We start from the raw sequence: 14,722 nt of genomic DNA, 5'->3' as shown, positions 1-14,722 counted from the left end.
ATTTATTCGGAACAAGCACAAACCCAATCCTTTTAAATGCTGCATGGTTGCCTTGCCACTACTTGTGATGGGTTATTGTAAAGAAAGAAAGCAAAAAAAAAAAACAAAGACGTAGAAAGGTGGGGAAAATATCGGACAGAAATATCTGCCAGGGTTTTCCTCAAGTCGAGAGTAATATCAGAAGATTCATAGAATCATAAAGGGTTACATTTGGCACCTGTGAGAGAGCATATCCAATATGTCTGTCTCTGCAGTCTCAATTTCCCAATTTTCACTACCAAAAGCTTTCCAAGTTGAGGACCATTTCACCACAATAAGCAAGCCCATCTGGAGGTAATCTCATGCAGATTAAGCTTTCAAGTTTGTTAAAATAAAAGGGTTTTAATTTTTTAAACAAGTTGCAGAATTTTCAGATTTTTTTGGGTTTGAATTTGGCTATGGTGCGGCTGATATTGAAATTGTTGTGCTCAAGATGGAGGAGGCAGGGAAGCCCTGCAAGCAGAATCAGATGTGGTAAGAGAGAGGCAGGGGAAATGCTAGCAACAAGCATGGGAAAAAATTACTATGAATTGCTTGGTGTTTCTGTTGATTCGAATGCGCAGAAAATTAAACAGGCTTATAGGAATTTGCAGAAGAAATACCACCCAGATGTTGCAGGACAAGAGGTAAGTAATCAAACTTATCTAAATCTACATATTTGATGATTAATTGTTGGCTAATTAAGGGGCAGCAGGGTCACGAGTATACCCTCAAGCTAAATGAAGCTTATAAGGTTCTGATGAGAGAGAATCTGAGGAAAGAATATGATGCTTCCATTGGTGAAATGAGAGGAAATTACAGCTCATCAAGCTTAGGTCGCACTTCTTCATGGAATGGACCTTTGAGACCCCAAGGTCTATTTGTTGATGAAAATGCATGCATAGGTTGGTCATTAATTTATCTACCGAAACTCATATATTAATTTCACATTAATTCCTTGATACAAGCCAAGCGATATTGATTTGATGGAGGTGGAAATGGAACCTAGAATCTCGGGAATCAATTGAACTACAAGCTTCTTCTTAATTTTGCATTAATTAAATTGCAATAGAATTATATTTGTGCAGGTTGCAGAGAATGCGTGCACCATGCAAGTAGCACCTTCATATTTGATGAGGCTCTCGGATGTGCTAGGGTTAAACTTCAATATGGTGACGATGAACAAAAGATTGAGGTAAATAATGTATGCAAGGTGGTTGTAGCTCAAGTAGTTAGGAGCAATTACCCTTGCATATGACATTTTGTGTTCGAATCCCCTCACCCGACATCACTTGTATAAAGAAGAACATATATAATGTATTAATTACTTCATGAATTAGAATGTGGTGTTAAATTGGCGTGGGTATTACAGGTATCAGTCGATTCATGCCCTGTGAACTGCATTCATTGGGTGGAGAAAGAAGAACTGCCGGTGCTTGAATTCCTGATTCAGCCTCAGCCAAAGGAAGGGTTTGGGATATTCGGAGGAGGCTGGGAAAGACCTGCAAATGTTTTCATGGCTGCTAAATCATTCAATAAACAAACTCACAATGAAAAACATGGAAGAAATTGTAAGAAGTTTAACTACTTATTAATTACCTCATCAATATTGTTTGTTGCCATATATATCATATCAATATTGCATTGCAGCACGTGCGTCGACTGTTGAAGAAGAAGAAACCCCTGCTCAAGCCAAGGCTCGAGCTGACGCAAGTAGGAAAATAAACATGGAAGCTGCATCAGGATTATTCTCAAGATTCTGGCAATGGCAAAATAAGCCTTTTTGGGGCGAAAAGGAGGAATAAAAAGTAGAGAAATTATAACTGCACATATATACATATATAGATTATTACTACCAATCTGTATAAATTACTTTGTATGGTAGAAACGAACCGAACATGTATGTCTCAAATTCTCAAGAGGGGAATTTGTATGTAAATCATAGATTTCTATCCACATGCATATTAATTTTCCAAGTTCTCCAACTTCAATAACCATTGAATTGATCTTGTAATAAATCTTTTACATTGAGATCTTCAGCCACTTTTTTCTTTGCCTCCTCTACTATAATGTCGGATTGTGTTGTGACCTCGTCCATCGATCCAGCAAAAATACCAAATGCATGTTCATTCATTGAAAGTTCCGAGATACAATGGGAATTTCGATCACCAAAACAAGACAAGAGCATCAAGAAAAGAAATGTATTGTGTACGTACATATATTCACTTTCATTTTTATTTTTTAGCAAATAACAGAAGATGTTCTTCTCTCGATCAACTAAACTTAGCATCTTGCTATTTGACCAAAAATAAACAAGATATACTACCATCCTTTGATCAATACGAGGTTACATGGCCCATGGATAAAGTAGAGGAGAAATGCTTTGACGGACGGGTAGAAAGCCTCATCCCAATCGTTTCTGGTTGGTTACATGAATGAACCCTCATCCTCCAAAGCAAATTACCATGCCCTCAAAATTTCAACCACAACAATTGCTTGCTTCGAAGCTTTATATGGTTTAACCAAGTTACAGAATCTCCTGATTTTCAAGCTGACATGCACCCTTAATTCCGCCATAATGTTTGCTGTGCACTTGCATGAATCAATGGAGCTGGCATTTGTTTGTTCCAACACAAACAGAGCACTCCTCTGCATCTCCAGCAATATGGCTTAAGCAGTGATTGATCCTATCATTCAAAACATCCTGCAACCAGAGACCTTATATCAGAACAAAAGCACAGTGGAATATGGTTGAAATGCATATCGCATATAGAGCAAACAAAGTTGAGCAAGCAAAGAGAAATATAACAAGCATAATCTCCCTTAATTTAGTGGACATGTTTCTAAAACCAGGATAAACACATTCAACCATCAATTTAAGCATCAACATAACTTTAGCCATAGCTTCGAGAAATTTTGTGACGACACCGTTTGATGCCATAGGCAAAGAATCAAATTAAGGAAATTCCATCATCATACCACGAGTAGCGGATGAAGGCCAAGAGGTGCCGTTACTAAATATGAGACACCAGGATGCTCCTTTGCAGCTTCAGCTGTCAGGGATGGAATATCCTGTAAAATAACACAGAGCCTAATCCATTTTACCATGTTTGTCTTGATCATCCATACAGAGTTATTAAAAGTCGAAATTCAACTGCGCCCACTATATTCATATAGTTAATAATATATTATGTTGAGCTACCTGGTTCCAATGTCTTCCAGGAAAGAGGAAAAATGGGCTCACAATTACCCGATTGGCCCCTTGTAGAACACAGGAATTGAATGCAACATGAATTGATGGTTCCGCCAACTCCTAATCATTAAAAATTCACAAATACATATACAATGAGAATTTCACCAACAAAATAGCATCAAGAAATGAACAAACAATGTTCACCTGAAAATTTAATCAATGAAAAAAAACCCAAAAAGGGTGAGAAATGTGTGCTTTTTATTTACTGTACCATATGAGCAGGCTCCACTATGGGGTACCCAGTTCTCTCTTTAAACATGGACACGAACTCATCTGAAATTCATATTAATTGTTCAAACTTCAAATTAACAAGCTTAAAAAGCCAAACTTTTTACACAACTATAAGCACTTTTGCAACGTTAAGGGAAAAAAAAAACCAAAATCTCAATCTTTGATTAGCTTACTTAGCATGAGATTTGATTCCTTGCGGCGCGAACCATGGTCGACGATGATGACGCCGTCTCTGTCACCAACCCCATTTGGATTTTGTCCGAATCCTCCATTGCCGCTACCCATACACAACCTTATGCTTGAATTTCTACTTCTGGAGAAGTTGAGGACTGCGCAGCTAGGGCTTGTTCCGATTTCGCTTGCCGACGAGCTTTGATTGCGCAATAAAACAGAGTAAACAACAGTTCCCGAATACCCCAAACAACGAAAAACAAAATGTATAAACTCAAAAGATGATGCAGATTTGGAAGAAAAATGGAGGGTTTCGAGCTTTCTACCTTTTAGCGGTAATTTGAGGGCGTATGGATACCGACCTAATCGACATGTTTGGGGCTCTGAGCTTCAACGGTCCAGTTGGAGGCGATTATTATTGGGCTCGTAGAAATAATAGGTGCACAAAAAAAGCCACCTTTCTACAAGTATAGCCAAACGGCTTCAATATTTATTTTTTTAAATACAGTATAGCCGTGCGGCTCTACTCTTGTTTTTTAAAAAAATCTATAGCAGCCTGGCTGTACGATTTGTTTTATAAATACCTTTCTTTCAAACGTACAGCCCGGGGGCTTTTTGTAAAGAGTATAGCCGTGCGGCTATACAAAAAGTATAGCCTTCTTGCCCCGAAATTGAAAGCGGATTTCCTGGACCTAGAGATCCGCTTAGCCCATAGAGCCCAGCCCGATTATTATTGTACTCGTAGAAATAAAAGGTGCAAAAAAAAAAATCACTTTTTTTCTAAAGTATAGCCGCGCGGCCAGACTGTAAACCACGTTGGTTCAAATCCAAGGAGTAAAGGTTGTTTTTTTTTTTTTTGGTCTAAAAAATCCAAGGAGTAAAGGTTAGACTGGGTTTTATAAAACTTACCCATGTTTAAAGTTAAGTTTTATCTGTTATTAATTACATAAGAATGAATGAAATTTTCAGATTATGCCGGGCAGTCTTAGAAAGGTGCATTCTCCAATGGAAGCTCTCCTAATGTTAATCACCATACACAGGTGAAACAGAAATTTCATCCCAGTTCAAGCGATGACATAAGAATCTCAAGTCGACAGGCTGCTCCAGCACATTTTGAAAATGTGAAGCAGCCTCAGAGGACCCTTCCGCCATCTCTGCTTACTGCAAGAGATAACATGGCCCACAGTCAGTTTGGTGATACCAAAGGGATTTATGAGAGACCATTCTATCAGGGGCAATGCCAATGAATTTGTTAGGCCTGAGAGCAGTGGGAGTATGTTATGTGCTTGGGATATGGCTCGTGTGACTGGGCGATTAGGTAAGTAGTTTTCTTCTTACGGCCTCCTATGGTTGGAGCAATATCTAGAAAGCTCAGTTGGGATAAGAATTAGATGAAAAGGGTTGCTTCGAGGGAACCCAAAACCTCCAAGTTAGATAAGTTAAGGGTTTAGGAATATTATCTGCTATCCCAAAACCTTCAAACCACATATAAAATCATGCTTGTTTTTCCAGAAGAAGAGGATCAGTACTACTGATAATGCTTTTCATTTTGGTATAACTTTTAAACAGAGTTTCAGACCCAAGCTCAACTAAGCTCTTAACTCACATTCAATGTTGTTTATGTAAAACAGTTGTATTTGTATTTACATAAACAAAACTTGTCTTAGTTGTCTACATCTGATCAAATGGATCAACAAAACTTGTCTTCATCATGACTTACATTACAAAACTGGAAATCCATTGATCTCTTAAACAACCAACTTCCTCCACAGATGGAGGAAAATTTAGGACATATGTCACAGAACCTTAAAGCAAGAATCAAAAAGCAAGACTTAGGGAGAGCAACCAAATACCAAAGCAGCATAAAATTATACAATGATATCCAATCGGAAGGCGCAGGAATTTTAAAACCTGTCTTTTTCACTAAAACTTGGTAGCAGAAGATCATCACCAGTTTCTCCTTCTCAGTCTATGGATGTTGCGGTGTATCAAGACGAGAGTATCACGGCTCGTCCTTAACTCTTCTCTACAAAGACCTCCCTTGAATCAGCATCTCCAGACCATATCCCTAGCGCCCGAAGGGCCCTCTATTTTTTTTTAGTTTTATAAATATCAATTACGTTAAAAAAAAAAAAAACAAGGAAAGAACAAAAATCAAATTGTAATTAAACTGGTGAGGTTGAAGGCCAAGGAAAGAACAAAAAATCAAATTGTCGGAGATGCATCACTTTTATCCAAACTAAACTTGACTTGATCACAAACCATGACTTCTTGTGCAACCTTGAGAATCTACAGGCAGAGACGAACCAACTCCATGCTGTCGTTTTTAATATGACGTCACCACTCACACGTTGTCATTCCTTTTGTTTTTTATTCTTATTCTTAACTAATCATAAAAAAACTTCTTCTGCTTTCTTTCTTTTTCTTTGACATTCTTCTTCTCCCTACTTCTGATATTCTATCCTCAAAACTTCTTCTACTTCTGATATTGAATGAGTCGTATGAGCTTCCATCCCTCAAAAGTTCTATAGGATGAATCACAGGTTCCACACTCAAAGTAGGATGCTATGAAGTTTGAAAAAGAAAACAAACAAGAAATTAAAAATCACTTCTTTTTATAAGGATATCAGCAAATTGAGTGAAAAATGTAGATTAAATACAACAAAAAGCTTGTATATGGAACAAGAATGTGAAAGATGGATGGCCTGACTGGGAGTAGTTGTGAGGAATAAATACACTGGATGGAGTCAGAATATGGGCAGGCAAAGCACGAAAGTGCAAGTAGAATTGTTCAAGCAGAATCAGGGAACATAACCAAATGTATCTCACACAAATGTAAAACCTTACAAGAAGCTGAGAAATTAAGAACAAGACCAATTTCAATGTTTGGGACTTTCATGAATCAGGTAGCATGTATATTACATGTAACACTAACAATCAGCCTGAAGAAAATGAGAGTAGAAAAATACCATTCAAGTCAAAGTGATGCTGAATAAGTTTCCTGACTCTGAGACTTCCCTCCCAGAACCCTCCTTTGAAGTCCTTTCCCATGTGTTCCACCGTAGCACAGGAGTTGGATTTTCTCTTACTCTTGTTCTCAGGCTCGTCCTTAACCCCAACCCTACACCCGCTTTCAGACTCCGAAACCAAATTGTGAATTTGCATAGGGAAATCGGGGCTCGTTGGAGGATCAACTTGTCTTAAGTTGAGCATCAACAGCCCCATTCCAGCACACAATGCACACACTATCAGAATTGATCCTACAGACACCCGTCTCCTTCTCCAAACACCACAACTCATCTTTTTCCTTTATTTTTCTGTGTGGTTAGATCGCCTGCCGACTACCTCTGCCTCTCAAGAAGCTCAGTTAGTGAAACACACACAGAGAGTGGCGACTACCTCTGCCTCTCAAAAAAGGAAAAAGAAAAAAAGAGCATCAACACTGAGTGCACTACCAAGAAACGAAATTGAGAATTCAATGGCCCCAAACATCTCGTGATCATTGGCATTAAATGACGTGGCACATTCGTTATCGCTAGATAAATTTTGGACGGTCAAGATGATAACAGATGCATAGTAAATGACAAAGGGTAGTTTCGTAACTCTAAGCAAACCCTAATTGATAATATATAAACACACATCTATCTGCCTCCGAACATAACATTCTCTCTCTTTAGTTCATGTTCATTTTCTTATACTCTCTTCAGTTCATGTTCATTTTCTTTTACTCTCTTTAGTTCATGTTCGTTATCTTTTGAATAATCGGAAATATAGAGTTTATGAGGGAAAGATGAAGTCTTTGAGGCAAAGATCTGTCTTTTCCGATGATTCATGTTCTTTGAGATCTATCTTTCCAGATGATTCATGTTCTTTTAGTTGATGTTCATTTTCTTATACTCTCTTTAGTTCATGTTCGTTATCTTTTGAAAAATCGGAAATATAGAGTTTATGAGGGAAAGATGAAGTCTTTGAGGGAAAGATCTGATTTTTCCGATGATTCATGTTCTTTGAGATCTATCTTTGCCGGTGATTTTTTAGTTGATGTTCATTTTCTTATACTCTCTTTAGTTCATGTTCGTTATCTTTTGAATAATCGGAAATATAGAGTTTATGAGGGAAAGATCTGTTTTTTCCGATGATTCATGTTCTTTTAGTTGATGTTCATTTTCTTATATTCTCTTTAGTTCATGTTCGTTATCTTTTGAATAATCGGAAATATAGAGTTTATGAGGGAGAGATGAAGTCTTTGAGGGAAATATCTGTCTTTCCCAATGATTCATGTTCTTTGAGATCTTTCCCGATGATTTCTTTTTGGGGAAAGACTGTTCCCGATTTCATTTTTTTCAAATCTGTTCTTTGTTTCATGTTTGTATTTATGTTTCCGGCCCAATGTATTATTGTCATTGATTCGGCCCAATGTCGCATAAAGGGCCCACTTGGGCCCAGAAGTTGTAGAGTGAAAACGGCCCAACAATCGGCCGAATGTCGCAATTTGACATGACCCGATGGCCCTATATCATGAAAGCGGGCCAACAATTAGCCCACTAATTTGTAAACCCTAAACCTTGGCCATTAAGAGTCTGAGAGATTGTAGAGTGAGAGAGTCTGAGAGATTGTCGAGTGAGAGTGAACCATTGCAACGAGTGAACCCTTGCAACAGATCCCGATCCCGGCTGAGATCCCGGAGGGCGAACTCCTCGAACTCCCTGCTGAGATCCCGAAGGTCGAACTCCTCGAACTCCCTGCTGAGATCCCGAAGGTCGAACGCTCAGCTTTTACGATGGAATCGATTCAGAGGTTTGTTTTAATGTTTTTTTTTAATTATTAAAGAATCGAATTTTTATTTTATTTTAATTGTTTTGTATTTCTAATTTGTTAGGGAACATTATGTTGATTTTTTGAAAGTTGGAAAGAATTATGGATCTGAGATTCGAGCTTCAAGGTTCCTTTCTTTTTCAATTGTACGAGAACTGTATGTTTCTTCACAGTTTAGCTTATATAATTGTATGTTTCTTTACAGTTTAGCTTATACAATTGTACAATCCTGATTAACCTAAATAGAACCAGGATTGTACAATTGTATAAGCTAAAATGTGAAGAAACTTACAATTGTATAAGCTAAACTGTAAAGAAACATACAGTTCTCGTACAATTGAAAAAGAAAGGAACTTGAAGCTCGAATCTCAGGTTCATAATTCTTTCCAACTTTCAAAAAATCAGCATAATGTTCCCTAACAAATTAGAAATACAAAACAAATAAAATAAAATAAAAATTCGATTCTTTAATAATTAAAAAAATAACATTAAAACAAACCTCTGAATCGATTCCATCGTAAAAGCTGCGAGTTCGCCCACCGGGATCTTAGCCGGTAGTTCGCCCTCGAATTAGCAACAATAACGTTGATGGGGGAGCTTTCTATCCTGGGGAATGCTAGCAATCTTTTCTCTAACCTTCTCCTTTGGATCTTCTCTATTTTCCTCATGTCATTCTCATTACACTTAAAACAATGTCATTAATGCATTATACAAGCTAACTTTTGCTTTCCAAATTTACCCTATTCAATTGATCTTTTTTTTTTTTTTGACAACTCTCTTACCGTCTTAATAAATAAATTTTAACGTCAATTATTTTTTTGGTCTTTGCTTATTGTTTGTACAGGTTTTGGCTCTCCTCACTTTTGCCTTGGGTTGTTATAAATGTTTCTCTTCATGACCATTAAAAAATAATAAAATTAGAGAAGAGCACATATTATAGCCGCTTGTATAATATGGATGGAGACCAGTCTTTTGTTAATCTAAACTGCAATTTATTTATTTATTTATTTCATATTGAAATCAGTTTTGATGATTTTTTATTCTTTTGCTTCTATATATTTTATCTCAAGCCTATGCTGTTGGGGGATATTTTGGTTTATTTAGTAGCATAAAAAATGCAATCAAGCAATTTCCTTTATAAAAAAAAGTTAGTCTGTGAACTTTGTACAATTGAGGTGCTTACGGATGTGAATGATGTCTTTTATGTATATAAAATAGAAAATTGACATTTCTTTTGTGTTAAAAAAAGAAGACGAAAGCAGACATTTTCTTTCAAAAAAATAACTTACGTTAAAATTAAAAAAACTTTTTATTAAGATGGTAAGAGAGTTGTCAAAAAAAATAATATAGATTAATTGAATAGGGTAAACTTGGAAAGCAAAAGTTAGCTTGTGTAATGCATTAATGACATTGTTTTAAGTGTAATGAGAATGAAGTCATGTGGAAAATGGAAAGGTCCTGGTAAGCAGGCAACTTTTGACAGAATCCTTGTCTAGTACTTACGGGCACTTATATACTCCATAGGCTTTGAGCAAGGCTTTGCATTGTGTCTGTTGTGTATACTGCGATTAGAAGCAGTTCACGTGTGATGTATCAGTTTCGATTTCATAATCACACGTCAGAGGCCACTTTCCATCAATCAGAAACAGTTCAGAGCTTGGTTTTACTCCACGCGAAAGTAGTTGCTCGACCAGAATTACCATTCTACATATGTATGCAGACTATAGTAAATCAAAATATTCCATGTATCATTATGCAAGAGATTCTAACATTTACTTATGCATATACTACTCCTTCTAAGAAGCAGATAAAAGATACGTCACAGGAAATGTCAGTGACTGCTGCTAATTATTTTGCCTTTTCATCTTACATCTTTGAATATTTTGCATTGCCTGTTTTCCCAACTTCCTTTTTCCGTGTTTATCAAAGGGGAGAGGATCTGAATTGCAAAGAAAAACATACGGGGAAGAAGGGATTTGGACACTCTACACCCTACAAAATTTAATCGAGGGGGTTTTGAGTCGTGTATGGGGGGGTCATGTCGGAAATTGCCAACAAATAGAAAATAAATGTGTTCAACTAGGAATATCATTTAAAGAAATATTTTTTATTATCTAACCTTTACTGAGGGTTAAGAAAAGCATTAAAATTGAACCTGGAAAATAAGAATCTAAAAAATAAAATAAACGCCCAGACCAGCCTAGGCTGCCTAGACGGAAATTTTTTAATTTTTGTTTCTTCTGATGATTCAATCGCCAAAGCTCCTGCTTTGCCTACACGAAGAAAACTATCAAACTAGCGTTTGGCCGCAAGCTCCCAGAGAGTTTTGATAATTGTGAAGAGAAACCAGTGGCATCTGGAAGTATTGCTCAAGTGCATGGCGCTGGTCAACAGGTGAAGCCCATAGTAGTTGCCGTAAAGGTTAGGCATCCTGGTGTTTGTGAATCGATTACGAGAGATTTTGTTATAATCAATTTGGTAGCAAAACTTTCAAATTTGATTCCTGCTTTAAAGTGGTGGAGATTGGATGAGAGTGTACAGCAGTGCAGTTTTTATCATGTCTTTAGTTTATCTTGCAAGGGAAGCTGCCCATTTGTGCCTGTTTTGGTGGAAACTTATGAACAAGGGGAATGTGTCGATGATCTTGAAGGGGATGATCAGATTAAATCTGCTCTTGCTCACATTGTGACTAACGCACTTTTGAAGATGCTCCTGGACCTGGTAACATATATACACCTTTGATGCTGCTTGCAATGCATTTATGCTTTTGGACTATTTTGATTGACTTGTGTCTAAATCTTTTAAGTATCTTGTTGTGTCTTAAAGTTTGTGAATTATGCCAGTTGATGATATACCTGAATGTGGTCTGAATACATAGCAAATCCAGAATTTTTTTTAAAAAAGCTACTATCTTTCTAATATCTTATCCCTACATGGTTGATTATTTTTCTCTCTGTTGTTCTATCTTCCACCATCTCCTCTCTAAAAATGGGCAAGTAATTCACATTAAAAGGTTTTGCCCTGTTAGTTTTTCCTTAACAGTTCTGGAGATCCGTGGCATTCGTCTTGTTTCTGTGTTCCTTATAAGTTGCAAGTTTGATATTTGCCATTTAAATATATATTCCTCCTTTATGCTAAGATTATGCAAAGAAAGAATTTTATATTAGAATGCTTTTCAATCCAACTTCCCCTGGTAATACTTTCTTGTCTCAAAGCCTGAATTTTGTCAAGCAGAATTGAATATGTGATATATATATATGTATGTATGTATGTGTGTGTGTGTGTAGTATTCACTCCTTTTTTCGTTTATTCATCACTGTGTGTGTTATGGTTGTAGACAAAATGCAGTTCCTCAATGATATTATGAACTCAAGAAGCTTCTGTTACGAGTTTCCCTCAATAATCTACATTATGTATTTGCTTTTAGTCTATATTTGGCCAAAGTTCTAATCCTCTTCTTTTTACAGCAAGTGGAGGAGGCATTCGCTTTCTGGGGTACTCCAGAAGGTGATCTGGTCCATCCTGGGAGTGTATGCAGCATTTACTGGAGAAAGTTAGGCGTAATAGAGTCAATGTCGATGGCAATGTCTGTACTATCGTGGTAACCACTTTCGTGCTTGAGGTAATTTCCTTTTCCTTTATCTACTGCAGCTGAGGCATGGAAATTCTCTTATGAAATTCTGTAATCTTTGCAATATAGGCATGTGAAATTTATAACCACAAAGACATTAAATTAAAGCACACGTAGATTATTAAGTTGTGTTTCCTTTATTGTATAGCCGCACGGCTATAACCTACACTCTTTAAATAGAATATTTTAACAGTATAGCCGGTCGGCTATACGCTTTAAATATAATATTTAACAGTATAGCGGGCGACTGTACTCGTTAAACAGAATATTATTATAGTATAGCCGCACGGCTATACTATATAAATAGAATAATATAACCATATAGCCGCACGGCTATACGCTATAAATATAATATCGGCCATACGCTATAAATTGAAACTTTTCGCAGTACAGCCAGTCGGCTATACCCGTTAAATAGAATATGTTCGCCGTATAGCCGATCGGCTATACTCTATAAATAGAAAATCTTCACAGTATATTCGTTTTGTTTTTCTGCTTTTGTCTGTTGGCCATATATCCTTGACCCCTTTCTCTTCTCTTTATAAACTTAATTTTATTGTCTCAGACAAACGAATGTGATAGTTTTTTGTATTATAATCGGAGTAGCCGAACTGATGTTACAAATCTGAGAGGCAATTTGCTCAAATTTTGTATTATCGTTAATGTGGTCGTCAATAACTGATTTTATACAAATCTCACTGATTATCTTATTTCCAGAGCTTGAAGAATAATATTGGTCATTTTCTCTGGTTCTTCAAGAGGCTAATACAACACACATAAAAAAAAATTAGCAAGCAAGACAATTTACCATTTCAATCAAATGCACAATCAAGTAACCTTAACTATGCAATTCAGAGGTATACTTTGCATGTATAATTCTTTGCTACGGATCATTGATTTTACATATGATTGTGCTGGATCTGCTGCCGCTGGAACTAAAATGTAGGTTCACATTAACTTCAGAACTTATGGTTTCTTATATTTTAATTGCTTGCTTCATTCATCGGGACAGTTTGATGCATGAAGAAGAACAACTTCATGATGACGAAAAGACAGGCAGTGACGCCTTACAACAGGCTGGAGAAAAAGTAGTGATACTAGAGACTCCTCTTCTGAAGCTGCAACTCTATGTAAACCAGGAAAAACCCATGCATTGATAAGAGATGAAGCTCAAGTTTTATCAAGTGCTGATCCTAAAGCAACAGAAACCCCTCATTTAGGCAGATCACTTCCTTAATTTGGACTTGTCTGTTATCCCCACTGGTAGGACTTCATTAATTTCCAGGAATGCATTTGAACAAGTAACATTATCAATTCACATTGTGTTTAACTTATTCATTTTGGACTAATTGTTTTAGAAACTTATTCTTCAATTTTTTTTGGCTGTTGCATTTGTTTTTGTTCCTAGGACCATGGTGGTTCTAATCATTCTGCAGAAGTATGGCCAGCCACTGGTTGTACAGGTGAAAGGGGAACTGGGAGGTCTGCAAAGAAACCTGGTGAGTTATTGTTGCATCTGTTTTTCCACTGAAAATTTCTTTTTGTTTTTTACTTTATGAATTTATTAGTCGCATTACAATCATTTTGATGTGCTAGATAAAGGAAGGACTGCAAAAGAGGAGGCATCCAAACGTGGGAAGGTCCGAGAAATACAGAAAAAGCTATCTTCCATGCTTTAAGAGCAACTCCACCCATTTGCCCTTAGCCATGGCAAGGGGGAGCTAGGGCAGCCACTATTCACGTGAATAGTGATTGCCCTTGCAAATAGTATTTTGAGGGCAGGTGGATAGCGACCTAATCGACATGTTTGGGGCTCTGAGCTTCAACGGTCCAGTTGGAGGCGATTATTGTTGGGCTCGTAGAAATAATAGGTGCACACAAAAAAACCACCTTTTTTACAGTACAGCCGATCGGCTTCACTATTTATTTTCTAAATAAAGTATCGCCACGCTGTTCGTTTTGTAAAAAATTTATAGCAGCCCGGCTGTACGATTTGTTTTTAAAGCGGTATACCCGCTCGGCTCTACCCTTTTTAAACGTACAGCCGGGCGGCTTTTTGCAAAGCGTATAGCCGTCGGGCTGTACTATTTTTAAAAAACCAGTATAGCCGATCGGCTATACTATTTGTTTTTAAAAAAGTACAGCCTTCTTGCCCCGAAATTGAAAGCGGATTTCCTGGACCTAGAGATCCGCCTAGCCCATAGAGCACAGCCCGATTATTATTTTGCTCGTAAAAGGTGCAGAAAAAAAATCACTTTTTTTCTACATTATAGCCGCGCGGCTATACGTTAAACCACGTTGGTTCAAATCCAAGGAGTAAAGGTTAGACTGGGTTTTATAAAACTTACCCATGTTTAAAGTTAAGTCTTATCTGTTATTAATTACATAAGAATGAATGAAATGTTCAGATTATGCTGGGCAGTCTTAGAAAGGTGCATTCTCCAATGGAAGCTCTCCTAATGTTAATCACCATACACAGGTGAAACAGAAATTTCATCCCAGTTCAAGCGATGACATAAGAATCTCAAGTCGACAGGCTGCTCCAGCACATTTTGAAAATGTGAAGCAGCCTCAGAGGACCCTTCCGCCATCTCTGCTTACTG

At 37.1% G+C, this 14,722-nt stretch overlaps 2 protein-coding genes and 2 long non-coding RNA genes across 4 annotated transcripts; 2 read left to right on the top strand and 2 right to left on the bottom strand.

The window, feature by feature from the left end:
- Positions 1-63: 63 nt before the first annotated feature.
- On the top strand, positions 64-1,994 carry LOC103329820 (chaperone protein dnaJ C76, chloroplastic-like). The gene is made up of 6 exons (XM_008232340.2): positions 64-333; positions 473-665; positions 734-923; positions 1,107-1,213; positions 1,391-1,589; positions 1,669-1,994. The coding sequence occupies exons 1-6, from the start codon at positions 239-241 to the stop codon at positions 1,821-1,823; spliced, it is 939 nt and encodes a 312-aa protein (XP_008230562.2). The 5' UTR covers positions 64-238; the 3' UTR covers positions 1,824-1,994.
- Positions 1,995-2,205: 211 nt separating this feature from the next.
- Positions 2,206-4,123, bottom strand: LOC103329819 (sirohydrochlorin ferrochelatase, chloroplastic). The gene is made up of 6 exons (XM_008232339.3): positions 4,000-4,123; positions 3,676-3,872; positions 3,483-3,544; positions 3,221-3,331; positions 2,998-3,090; positions 2,206-2,722 (listed from the first exon to the last, which is right to left on the bottom strand). The coding sequence occupies exons 1-6, from the start codon at positions 4,044-4,046 to the stop codon at positions 2,621-2,623; spliced, it is 612 nt and encodes a 203-aa protein (XP_008230561.2). The 5' UTR covers positions 4,047-4,123; the 3' UTR covers positions 2,206-2,620.
- A 1,164-nt stretch (positions 4,124-5,287) lies between these two features.
- LOC103330164 (uncharacterized) lies at positions 5,288-7,487 on the bottom strand. Its single transcript, XR_016126380.1, has 2 exons — positions 6,643-7,487; positions 5,288-6,238 (listed from the first exon to the last, which is right to left on the bottom strand). It is a non-coding gene; the product is annotated as an uncharacterized LOC103330164 (long non-coding RNA).
- Positions 7,488-10,101: 2,614 nt separating this feature from the next.
- On the top strand, positions 10,102-14,064 carry LOC148918059 (uncharacterized). The gene is made up of 5 exons (XR_016125808.1): positions 10,102-11,209; positions 11,956-12,110; positions 13,132-13,382; positions 13,528-13,618; positions 13,716-14,064. It is a non-coding gene; the product is annotated as an uncharacterized LOC148918059 (long non-coding RNA).
- Positions 14,065-14,722: the final 658 nt, after the last annotated feature.

Source organism: Prunus mume, linkage group LG4 (assembly GCF_029339155.1).
Source record: "Prunus mume cultivar Tortuosa linkage group LG4, ASM2933915v1, whole genome shotgun sequence".
NCBI classification, from domain to species: Eukaryota; Viridiplantae; Streptophyta; class Magnoliopsida; order Rosales; family Rosaceae; genus Prunus; species Prunus mume.
Note: the sequence above shows the minus strand (reverse complement) of the source record. Positions and strands in the feature narration are given on the sequence as shown.

What these genes read in the sequence shown, in the direction of transcription:
- LOC103329820 (XM_008232340.2), top strand. Translation starts at nt 239, where the DNA reads ATGTCTGTCTCTGCAGTCTCAATTTCCCAATTTTCACTACCAAAAGCT. An exon ending in CAGATGTTGCAGGACAAGAG is followed by an intron (nt 666 to 733) that starts GTAAGTAATCAA and finishes AAGGGGCAGCAG; the next exon opens with GGTCACGAGTATACCCTCAA. An exon ending in TGAAAAACATGGAAGAAATT is followed by an intron (nt 1,590 to 1,668) that starts GTAAGAAGTTTA and finishes ATTGCATTGCAG; the next exon opens with CACGTGCGTCGACTGTTGAA.
- LOC103329819 (XM_008232339.3), bottom strand. Translation starts at nt 4,046, where the DNA reads ATGTCGATTAGGTCGGTATCCATACGCCCTCAAATTACCGCTAAAAG. An exon ending in CCTCAAATTACCGCTAAAAG is followed by an intron (nt 3,873 to 3,999) that starts GTAGAAAGCTCG and finishes GCGCAATCAAAG; the next exon opens with CTCGTCGGCAAGCGAAATCG. An exon ending in GCCTTCATCCGCTACTCGTG is followed by an intron (nt 2,723 to 2,997) that starts GTATGATGATGG and finishes CTCTGGTTGCAG; the next exon opens with GATGTTTTGAATGATAGGAT.